At 38.8% G+C, this 11841-nt stretch overlaps 1 protein-coding gene across 2 annotated transcripts in view; it reads left to right on the forward strand.

Annotated features, from left to right (window-relative positions):
- The window catches only part of LOC115470519 (septin-7-like), a 343205-nt gene extending 333650 nt beyond the window's left edge, over window positions 1–9555 (forward strand). For both annotated transcript variants that reach the window (XM_030203751.1, XM_030203752.1), the window contains exon 13: window positions 6428–9555. In XM_030203751.1, coding sequence (XP_030059611.1) covers window positions 6428–6467 — 40 coding nt within the window. In that variant the 3' untranslated portion in view covers window positions 6468–9555. The remainder of the gene's footprint in view (window positions 1–6427) is intronic.
- Window positions 9556–11841: the final 2286 nt, after the last annotated feature.

The raw sequence follows: 11841 nt of genomic DNA on the forward strand, positions 1-11841 counted from the left end.
TTAAATATATATTGAAGTCAGACCATCCTGTGTGGTAAGAAGTTGGAAGTCTGGATATCTCTCAACAAGGGGAGGGGGGTAGGTGGGGGGGGAGGGAAGGATTTCACTGTTTGTTTTACTGTTCTAATTTTTGGTAACATTCTGTTCCTTACTAAATTTTGAGAGTGGTGGAAGTTTGATATGGGTTGGGGGAACATATGAGTTCAAAGTCGACTGTTTTAGAATGCTGACAGGGGGGGAGGGGGGTGTTATACTAAAACATCGATGATAATTGTTATCTGTATAATATCATCAATAAGAACTGTTGAAACATGAATATAAAGCATAGTTGGGGGGGGGGGTAAAAATGTTAAAAGTTTGATGACTGTAAGCAGTGGTGTATATTTGTTGTGTTACTACCGTGAGTGTTGCAATATTGTACTGAAATCGTTGTGCTGAGGTGGATTTGTAATTTTTGATTCATCAATAAAAAACCGTTGAAACATAAGTGCCTTCGTGAAAGCTGAAAGGGAGGGAAGTTTTCTAATGTGGTTGGAAAGGTTGTTGCAAAGTTTGGGGCCAATATATCTGAAGGCAGTGTCTTATGAGATTTTGTAGTGAAGAACAGCCAGGAGTGGGAGGGAGAGAAGATCTTGGTCAGCTGACTGTAAGGGTCGGAGGGGAGTGTAAGGGATGAGTAAGTTGTTCAGTTATGAAGGGAGAGGCGAGATTTGTAAACTACAGTGGAACCCCATTATAATGCACCCTGCAATAATACAATTCTGCTTATAATGCGATCATGTCTTGGCCCCCTTTTTTTTGTTCTGTTTTGTTTTTTTACTTACATTTCCTCTCCAGCCGATGTTTAGCTACTCCGGGATGAAGCCCACCCCCTCCCTGCCCAAAAACCATTCCTGCCAATGTTTAGCTACGTCGGGGTGGGCTCTGTCTATACCATTCTGAAAACAACCTCGAGTGGACTCCTTCAACGCGGCTTTGGCTGCTCCCGGTGCTATTCTGAAAACAACCTTGGGTGCACTCTTTCAATGCGGCTTTGGCTAAACAGCCTCGAGTGGACTCTTTCAATGCAGCTTTAGTAGTGCCAATGTGAAAACAACCTTGTGTTGACTTCTTCCAGTGCTGGTGTTGAAAGAAGTTTGGGTAGACTCTGTCTACAACTTGGGGTGAGCTCTGTCCATGAAAACAACCTGTGGTGGAGTCTGTATACTCAGCTTAGGCTGCACCAGTGCCAGTGTGCAGCCTAAGTTTGGGTGGACTGTCTACAATTTGGAGTGAGCTGTGTCCATGGAGAAACAATCTTGTAAGCGGAAGTCTTTCACTTCTCAAGAAACGTTATGAAGTGAGTTGTGAATCAAAGGTGACATCTGAAATTTTAATCGAGTCCTTGCAATACAACTGAAAGCCATCAATAACAGGTAGGGGGAGTGATGTGCTACGGAAATAGGAAAAACGAATGGATTCACATTTTGAATAATTTAGATAAAGAAGATTGTCCTTAAAGCCAGGTGGAGACATGTGAAAGACTGGTGTTGAGGCATAAGTGACATAAAATGTATGTGTCATCTACGTAACAAAATGGACTATATGTCTGATTTTGAATGACAGAGAGAAAAAAGTCAAAAAGAGTTGGTGCAGGGATGGAATCTTGAGGGACGCCTGAGGGGAGGGGAAGGCGAGATGTTACAGGTAAGCTGATATGAGCGATTAGATGAAAGTAGATCAGGAAAAGATGGAGGAATTAAATGACCTAGTTCATTCTCAGAATCTGAAGAGGACAACAAAGACACATTAGGAAGAGTTGTGACATAAAGGGGGTCAGGATTTCTTTTCACTACCTTTGAATTCAGAAATTGACACATGGGATTCTATTTTATCTTTGGGCCTGGATCATAGCTGCTCTGCAGTATTTCTACTTTTAGAAAATCACAACCTTGGGATCATCCTAGTTTAAATCTCCCCCCCCCCCCCCCCCCCCAAAAAAAAAAAAAAAAAAAAAAAACAACCAAACAGACCCTAACTATTTCACTGTGCTGAAAGGAAAGGGCATAAAAGTATGTCTAGTTCTTTGAGTTCTTTTTTTATTTTTGGCAGCAATCTAAATTCTATTGTAATTCATTGATATTAGTCAATAAAACTTATTCTGACCTTCTACATAAATGTCCAAATTCTATGCCTTTTTTAAAAATTACTTAAAAGGCTACTAAATTGGGCTCTTACCTGCATCTTCTACTCTTACTGTTGATTCTATTGCTGAACACTTTGTAGATAAAAGTTTTGAGGGAATCATTGCCCTCCGTGTGTAAATGCATGTTCTACAGCATCTGTCAGATCTTGTGTCAGTTCTGAACGTAGCTTTTGAGTTTTACAGGCTCAACAATTTCTGAAATCAAAATCACTTTTTTTCTGGGGTTCCACAGGGCTCTATCCTTGGGCCTATGTTATTCAATATCTGTCTTGCCCCCTTGGCACTTTTACTCCAAACTCTTGGGTTTTTGCTGTTCATTTACACAGAAGATATATAATTTCATGAGATCCAAGATGGCGTCGAGGGAGGACATACATTAGCTGAGCTCCCGTTTTCCTCCAGAATACCTGACGAAGTAGGCACGCTTCCCAGAGAAATGGGGAAGAGAAAAGGAAAAGCCCTGATATTACCCTCCTCGAACACGGCTGGGAATCCCACCACTTCTCAGCCTACTTTGGAGAGATTTGGGGTCATAACGTCGGGGATACCAGTTCCTGCTTCGGGGAACAGCAAGGCGTTATTGCCGAATTCCAGTGGGGAGGGAGTGACTTTGAGTCCCCCTGTTGGCACGACCCCTCCAAGACCCAGAAACATAATGCCTCGCTGTGGAGGTCGATTGTGGAAACGCCCGAATTGGGTCAGGATTTTCACGTGACCCGAGGAGGCCCTGGCGCAGCATCTACTCCAGATAATAAACCAACTAGGGGATTGGAGAATGAGCTCTTCTCTCCAAAGATATCCGGAGCGGTTTCCGTGAAGAAATTGGAGCTGGTGAAGCCAGAAAATGTCACAATGGACACACTATGGGAAGCGCTTCAGAGCGTTAATAACTCTCTTCTTCAAATGTTCAAGATTTCCCAGGAACAAACATGTGAGTTAAAGAATTTATATCAATCCCTATCTAACAAAGTGGAAGCCCAAGATACAAAAATTGAGACTTTGACTACGGATATGGTTTCTCTACGAAAATCAGTGAATTTGGTAATGAAGGCTAGTTATGTTTCTTGTAAAAAAATTGGAATTTCTGGAGAACCAATTAAGGAAAAATAACTTGAGAATGATAAACTTTCCTAAAACATCTTATATATCTGCTACTGAATTGCTTAAGAAATATTTCTCTGATATTTTGCAAATACCAGCTGATAGCCACCCTGTGGTGTCTAAAGTGATTTATATTTGTTCTAAATTTTCCTCCTCAGAGAAAAGAGATGTGAATTTAACTGACATTTTGGAAAATTCAGAAATTACAGATACTCTCTTATTGACTTTCGGGTTTGATTTAGATAGGAATAATGTTTTGAAGTTGTATTTTCGTCACATGGCTGATAGTTTTTTGGGTTCAAAGATAAAAATATTTCCTGACATATCAAGGGAGTCACAGACTAGGAGGCGTGAGCTCTTGGCTTTTAAGCCAAGAGTAATTGCCCTGGGTGGGTCCTTCCTAGTGCGATTCCCTTGTAAATGTTGTATTTCTTTAGATTCTAATAATTAGCTGTTTGTTGAACCTAAGAAACTACAAGAGTTTGTGGAGTTGAAAGAACAGATGAAGAATCCGCTCCAGCAGCCTCCTTTAGTTATCACTGTACTGGCTGCAATTACCGATTGACCTTCCTCCCTCAGAAAATATGAATTGTAAGATTAACCATTCTGAGTTTTTCTTAATTTCTTTGTTGTTTTCCTGATCTTGGATCTCCCAGTTGTAGTCAATTATTTAAAAATTTATTGAGAAAAAAAATTCTTTATTTCTTCTATATTTAAATTTCTTGTTTTTCTTTATACATTTATATGATAAATGTGAATGTAATTATGTAAAATGATAAATTAAAAAAAGAAGATATATAATTTCTTCTTCCGTTGGATATTTATTCTGCTGACTGCATTGCAGAAATGTCTTTAAAATTAATTCCAGGAATAACATGTATAGAATGTTTGTACGTTTGGGAAGCTTGCCAGGTGCCCTTGGCCTGGATTGGCCACTGTCGTGGACAGGATGCTGGGCTCGATGGACCCTTGGTCTTTTCCCAGTATGGCATTACTTATGTACTTATGTAGATCATAAGTAGATAATGAACTTGAACTTAAGCCATCTAAGTATCAATTCATATTTTGTTTTTTTACCCCTGGTAAAAAATCTCCCTTATTTCTCTTCCCTTCTTTTGAAGGGGTTGTTTGCCACTCTGTCATTCCATCCAGATCCTTGGTGTGCTTACTGATGAATCTCTTTATTTTCATGTGCAAACATATTTTAGGTTGTTTTTTTAAAACTGTACGACAGATTTGCTCTGGCTGGATATTTTTGATTTTTATTCTCTACATTTTCTGCTTCTCTCTTTTGGTTATATCAAAATTAGATATTGTAATTCTCTTTACCAAGGCCTTCTGGCATCCCAAATTCATAGGCTACAATTAGTACCATATCCTATATGAAGCTACTGTACAACATAATCATGTAATGCTTCATTTTTGTTGAACATTGGTTTCCAATATTCTTCCTGCTTACAAAGCCCTTCACTGTGGGTAACCTGAATGCTTTTCTAGCTACTTGATTTCTTATGTCTAGGTTTCCTTTTTCTTCTGAGAAAACTGATTGTTCCTTTGTGTTGTAGAATTTGCTTTAAAAACACCCGGTGTATTTATTTTCAGTTATGGCTCCTACATTATGGAACTGTTTGCCATTATATATTACACTTGAGCCTTCTTTTATTTATTTATTTATTGATTGATTGATTGATTGATAGCTTTTGATTGCATCTCCCTCCTAGTGGTGGACTAGCAACGAGCAGAGATACATATTCTTGTTTCCCTTTCACCCTTAACTAGTAATTTTATTTCGAATTTAATTATTATATACAATTTCTTTCTTTTTGCATATCTTGTTATGGTTTTTATTTTGTATGCTTCTTATTTCTCTTTCCCCATTTTTATAATAATTATTGAAGCACTTTGATTTTAATTATAACATGGTGTATCAAATAAAACTGAACCTTGAATATTGAGCTTAAATGCTCAGGCAACTGTAAAGATGTTTTGATGAGGAAGATTCATGAGCCACTGTAACCAGTATAGTAGCCTTAGGAGTAAGATGTTGCACAGTTGATTGCACAACAGTAGGACATTCTGTGCTAAAAGAACTGGGTACAAGATCAGATGGCTCCAGGAAAGAAGCATTGACGCTCAGTACCTCCATTTATCAGGGAGTCTGCATTGGTCTTCCTATGCAAATACTAGCTCTTTGGCTTAGATACCTGAAGGGTCTGTGCCCTTTGGGTGACTATCTTAGGGTCACTGTGCTGAGAGGTTGAAGGCTTCTTCATGAAGATTCTTCACTAGTCTGCGCAACAGTGATAGCTCCTGCTCAGAGGAAGCCTTTTTGTGAAACTTTCCCAAGAGCAATGTCTCAGCATCCAAATGCTCCGAGTCAGTTGTAGTGATATCATCATGCTCTGTGCAACATTCGAGCACAGTGTTTACAATATGATTGGTTGTGTTCAGGACTGAGGCACAGAGGGCATTTGGTGTGCTTGTTGGAATTTTGAATATTTCTGCCACACTTTGAACAAGACCAAAAAATCCAGCTTAGGCAACACAGTATGAAAGAGAAATATGACAAAATCAGTGAACATCAGAAAACCATATACATGGAAGGACTTTTGTTACGCATCCATTCGGCTGAGTGGAAAAAAACAAAACTGAGATGCTGAGGAGGCTGCTATGTGGGAAGGGCTGCGTATGCTGAGAAAACTCTGGGAGAACAGTTTCATCTTTGTGCCGTTGAATGATGTCACCTCACTTGTGTTCCTGACTCAATTCTGTTTGCTGATAGAAAGTGTAAGATTCACAATCTAAAATGGCTGAGCTCTAATCCCGCTACCCAGCTGTTTCTGTAGAGCAAGTATTTTTCTCTAGATTTTGAATCACTGTAGTCTGAGAATCACAAATACTGACAAAAAATAACTAAGTTGCTGGTTCAGTGATCCTGGTGGTGGTCTAAGGTACCCATGATGTTTAAAAATAATAAGTAAGGTAGTGGGAAGATAGAAACATCAGTCTTCTACCTGCTCACTTGCTAGCATCTCAAGGTTAGGTAAAATCCTGTAAGGCTACTTTTAAATAAAGGTATGCAGTGTCTCCTATCCCTTCTTTCTGCTGTTTTAATTCAACACTTTTTTTTTATTCTTTCAGAACTATGGAAAAGAACAAAAAGAAAGGAAAAATCTTCTGAAGGAGAGGCTCCGATATTTGACCTGTGGATCAATTTTTATTGCTAAAATTATTTTTTCATACCTCAGAGCTGTTTTTTTTTTTTTTTTTTTTTAAACCACAGTTCTATAGCCTACCATGAAGCTTCTTGCCAGTCTTGTTTTCCGATTCATCTGCCACAGAACAAGGAGGACAAATAAAGGGAAAGAAGCAAGAACTAGGCAGCATAATGAGCTGTCTGTTCTCATCCCCGAGTGAACTCTACCATACAGTCCAGAGGTTTTTGTTCCCATTCCATTAAGCTAAATATTTGAATTGAATACTGTTCTCAACCAGTGCATGTATGGGTGGTGGTTGTCATACAGCAGAGGCAGTACTTCCTCCTCTTTGCCATTTCCTGTGGTGGCTCTTGGTTATGTCTCATGGGACAGTCAGATGGGAAGGACTATTGTTTTTTTAGACTGTGTACATATGTATGCCTGTTATGTTCTTTCATGCCAGGTCAGTGCTGTGTGAGATTTTGGATGGTCCTCTTCAGTTCATACTTAACCATATTTGAACTGAAGAAAGAACCACCACACTCACACGGGGGGGGGGGGGGGGGGAAATAGGGCCACAACTCTGCCAAATAATGGAGGAGATGCAGAAAAAAAATGAGATTTTTTTTGTGGATGGGAAAAGTTCAGAACCTGCTCTTCTTTCCAGGTTCATTCATCGACTGCCTTGTTTTAGATTAACTGTTTTCTTTAGTTTCACAGCATGTCTAGGTCCTTCAATTTTAACACTTCCCTACAAGAGCAGAGACTGAGACAGCCAGTATGAAAGTATGTACTGTAAATCTCTCTTTGTTACTGTGAGAGCAGTAGTGCACCTTTCTGTTTTTGCCTGAAGAATAGCTCTCAGATTCACAGAGGTAACTAGTCTGTCTCCTGCCTCTGTATAAAGAGTAAATTTCATTTTGAACCTAAAGTGACGGGACATAAGAAACTGAAATTTGTGCATCTTCCTTGTATTATTCATTTTTGTGTGGTTTTTTTTTTGTCCAGTAAATGAAGGTAAAGATTTTTTAAGAAGCATTGTGCAGATATGCGTAATCCCTTGCTGCTGCTTTCATAGATGAAGCTTGTGACATCAGTGCCTGTCATTGTGGCAATAACTGATGTCATGAACAGGATTAAAACTTCATAAGCAGAAAACAAAACATGGGATATAAATTATTTTGCCATCCACAAAGCTCCAATTTTGGAGTTTGGGGAAGCTATAATGGTAAGTTGATTTATTTCCTAAAATTTTTTTTTAAGTATTACTGCCTTAGTGAAGAATTTTATATGAAGAAAGGTCTGCTTTTTTATATGAAAAGTGGTTGGTAGTGTAGGCTTAAATGGATTTAGCTATTACCAAACTGCTAGTATCACATCTTGCAACGTATGCAGAACACTATTGTTACCCTGTTCATGTCAGAAGCACCAGCAATAGTGGCTTCCAAAACAGAAAATCAAATTTTGTGAGGGCCTGAGGGAAAGTGAACTCAGGTTATAAGAATAAAAATTCCAGCTCCTGAGGTCTTCTCCTTTTGGCTCTTAGCCTGTTCTTAAGTGGTTTGACTTCTTCAGTTCAGTAATGTATTATTGCCAGATTAGTTCATAGAAACTCATTCATACAACCTAAAAAAAAAAATTGCACATGTGACTGACACAATAACCATGATTTCTGATCACGTGACCTAATTTTATTCGTAAGATATGCGTGATTATGTGACTTGCACACATTAACCGTAAGAGATTGCAAATACTCAGAGGTTTAGGAGAGTTTATCTCCCTTTTTAAAACATGTAATCCCTTTATTTCTTTTAAGTGATATATAACTATTGGTGTAGCTAGAATAGATTTTTTTTTAATGTTTCAGGAAATGTATTCCCCTTCTATGAACCCTAGCCATACTGTTTTTCACCTCTTTTTTTTTTTTTTTTTTTTGAATTTTCATATGGTATCTGAAGTAAACTTTTTTTTCCCTGATTGTGTACTAATATAATAAAGTTGTCATGTTAAACAGCATTGGGGGTGGGTTGTCTGCTTTATTGTGTGCCCTGGACTTTATAGGTTCTGGAGGTTATTTCAGATGGAGACTTGCTACCAGCAAAGAGGAAGGAAGATTTGTTTGTACATATGGTGAAATTGTGTCTTAACTGATAACTTTCTTTCCTTTAGTTGGCCATATAGCTCTGAACAAGTGAGTGTTATCCCCTCCCACCAGCAGTTGAAGGTAGAGAAAACTGATCTTTTCCAGTGAACTCACCAATATAACCTGCTGGTGCTCAGTGGAAAACTCCAGTATGCATCTGCCAAAGCAGTGGAAGGTCCCTTCGTAACACACACTTATTGAAGGTAAAATAAAACCATTACAATCGGAGGTGTCCTTGAGAGATGGGTATCTCAAAGGATCAAGATCAATAAAGATAATGAGAAAGTTCCAAAACATCAAACTGAGGCATGCTGGGTGGTATGGTGCAGGGGAAGAGTCAAGATGGCAGCAGCAGCATAGTGCAGTGCTTTACATGCCGATTTCTTAATGGTGAAAAGGGGAAACCTGAGGGTTTTTCCCTCTGATTTTCAGACTCAACCTTCTAGACGTGTTTTGGGGCTGATGGATATCTTTGCACAGTGTGAGAGGACTGCTCCTCCAGACTTTGAGTCGCTGTCTATATCAACGCTGCTGCCAGGAGGAGCATCATTTGACTTAGCTCTGATCTTGCTTTGACTCCCAATTTGCGGACACGTCCACCACAACCTTCGCTGGTTTCCCCACTTACTCGGTTGCAGTTTCTCAGTATACAGCAGTAGAGTTTTCTGCAGCATGGGGGGAGGTTCTCACAGGAAATTTTTCAACTCCCTCTGCGTTAGCAAGTTACAGCAATGGAGACTGGAGGAGACACGGCTGCACCAGATCTGAGGACAGTAAAAAGTCAAGGCAGTGTGGCGGCAGTAATCCTTGAGATTCCAGGACCACCTTTTTTCATTTTGCAAGTGATATGAACTGCAAATGTCAGACCTAGGTAAATTATCTTTGCAGTTTGCTAATATGGATATATATATATTTTTTGGAGTAGTAGATTCTACTAGAAATGTTTTTTTGGGGGGTTGCTGTGCTTTTCTATCAGTGATTGGAGTTCTTATTTGTTTGTATGAGAAGTATTTCTTTTTAATGTAAACCGTTCTGTTTTGCAATAGCAATAAGAAACGGTATATAAAATTAATAAATGATGATGATCCAAGGTAATACTTCCACATTAATACTCTTAAAAAGCAGACGTTACAAATTACTCAAACCTTGGATGACCATGCAGCTAAAATAGTATTTTCCTTTGTTAAATATGACGTAATCATTTGACTATCTTGAAGCGTAAAACTGAAAACTTGGAAACTACTTTTGCATAACTCCTTGTAATTAACTTTCCAAGAGTGCCTTTTACTACACCTCATGATATGTTTAAACGATATTTGAAAAAGGTGCTTGAGGTTCCTGAAGACTCAAGGGTCCTTTTACCAAGCCGCATAAATGGCTATGAGTGCCCAATGTGTGCCAAAATGGAGTTACCGCCTGGCTACTGCGTGGCTGTTGCGGTGATTTTTGGTGCGCATCTGATACGTGCTTCGAAAAATAATTTTTATTTTCGGACGTATTTGATGCACATAGGTCATTAACACCTGGTTACTGCTGGTGGTAAGGTCTCAGACCCAAAATGGACGCGCAGCAATTTTCATTTTGCCTTACGTCTATTTTTGGCAAAAATAAGAAAAAAGGCATTTTTTTTGTAGGCGCGCTGAAAAATAATTCTGCACGCACCCAAAACATGTCTACACTACCACAGGCCATTTTTCGGTGTACCTTAGTAAAAAGGACCACTCAATGCCTCTGAGTGCACTGCATTTATTATTTAACATCTGCAAAGAAAGAGGTATTTGAAGAACAAGATGACTTAGATGCTGATATGGATGTCCTCAATGTATCTGATACTCTGAAGCCTTCTGAAACCACTCAGTGACTTTAGCTACTTTGGTGATTACTTTAGTGCTGTCCTCAGACCATAACTGATTTTTAAGTGTGTTCTTTAAAAGGAAAGCAATCCCTTTTTTAGGTCAGGATTTTTCCTGACCTGACTAAAGCAACCCAAAGGAGAAAAAAGTTTTCTCTTTCTCAGACTGGGAGTACTCCAGTTAGGAACTCGCGCTCTCTCTCTCTCTCTCTCCCCCCCCCCCCCCCCCCCCCCCATCATCTCTCAAAATACCCATGTAAATGTGTTATAAAGTTAGTCAGTTAAATAAGTCTTGTTTTTTTTTCTGTCTTCTCAGCTATTGGCATTTATTAATAGCAGATTTTTTTCCACTTTACCAGAAAGAGCAACTTTCTGAAATCTGCATATGAAACACGTTTTCCTGGGGTGTCATGTGCTATAGCCATTCTACGAAATATTGTATTGTTCCTCTCGACTTTACTTTCTGTGATGATGTAGTCTTGATGCTAACTTTTTCTTCAATGCAATGTCTTATTTTTCTTTTGACATTTTCTGCCAAGTTTTCTTTACAAGGGATAATTCCTTTGTTGTATTTGTAAAATTTTCAATAAAAATTTTTAAAAAATTGAAGTATGCAGCATTAACAGAGGAACACCTTAAATATGTATGCTCCAATAATAAATTAACATTAGCAGCAGAATTACAAAAGCTGTGGAGATATGAGGAGACCAGAAAAGAGAGAGATCAAAATTAACTGTTTAGGGAGAGGAAGAGTTGAACTGCAAATACTACCAACTAAAGCTGAACTAGAAACATTCTGGCAAAGTTTTTATATGAGGACCCTGTTGAGCACAACTGAGAAGCAGAGTGACTATTCTGCATAAAGGAGAATCTAGAGAAAGCAAAATCAAAGCTGTGGAGTGGCCAGATGTAACATTAGAAGAGCTGGAAAATAGGTTAAGAAAAGCTCTAGCCTGGAAGAGCCCTGGTCCAGATGAAGTGACCAACTTTTGGCTCAAACAAGACTGTTCCACCAAGACCTGACAAATTGTAAAAATCAGTTGGTTAGGCAGCCAGAATTAACACCGCAGTGTCTAATAACAGATTGAATATTTCTTCTTCCAAGAGATCCAAGCAACATTTCTAAAAAATTATAGACCTATTACTTGTCTACCTATGGTATATAAGCTGTTCTTCAGTGGCTGCTAATATTGCCCCTCCCTTTGGTTGCTGTGTCACTTCTACCTTAAGTCCATAGGCTTCCTAGTGACCTTTGGCTGCCTCCTATCAGGGTTAAAATACTCAATATTCCATCTTCATTATTCAAACTTGTGCCTTTACTTTCACACATTATGGTTGCTGTGGTCAAGGAACAAGCCTTTAT

Source organism: Microcaecilia unicolor, chromosome 5 (genome assembly GCF_901765095.1).
Source record: "Microcaecilia unicolor chromosome 5, aMicUni1.1, whole genome shotgun sequence".
Classification (NCBI taxonomy): domain Eukaryota; kingdom Metazoa; phylum Chordata; class Amphibia; order Gymnophiona; family Siphonopidae; genus Microcaecilia; species Microcaecilia unicolor.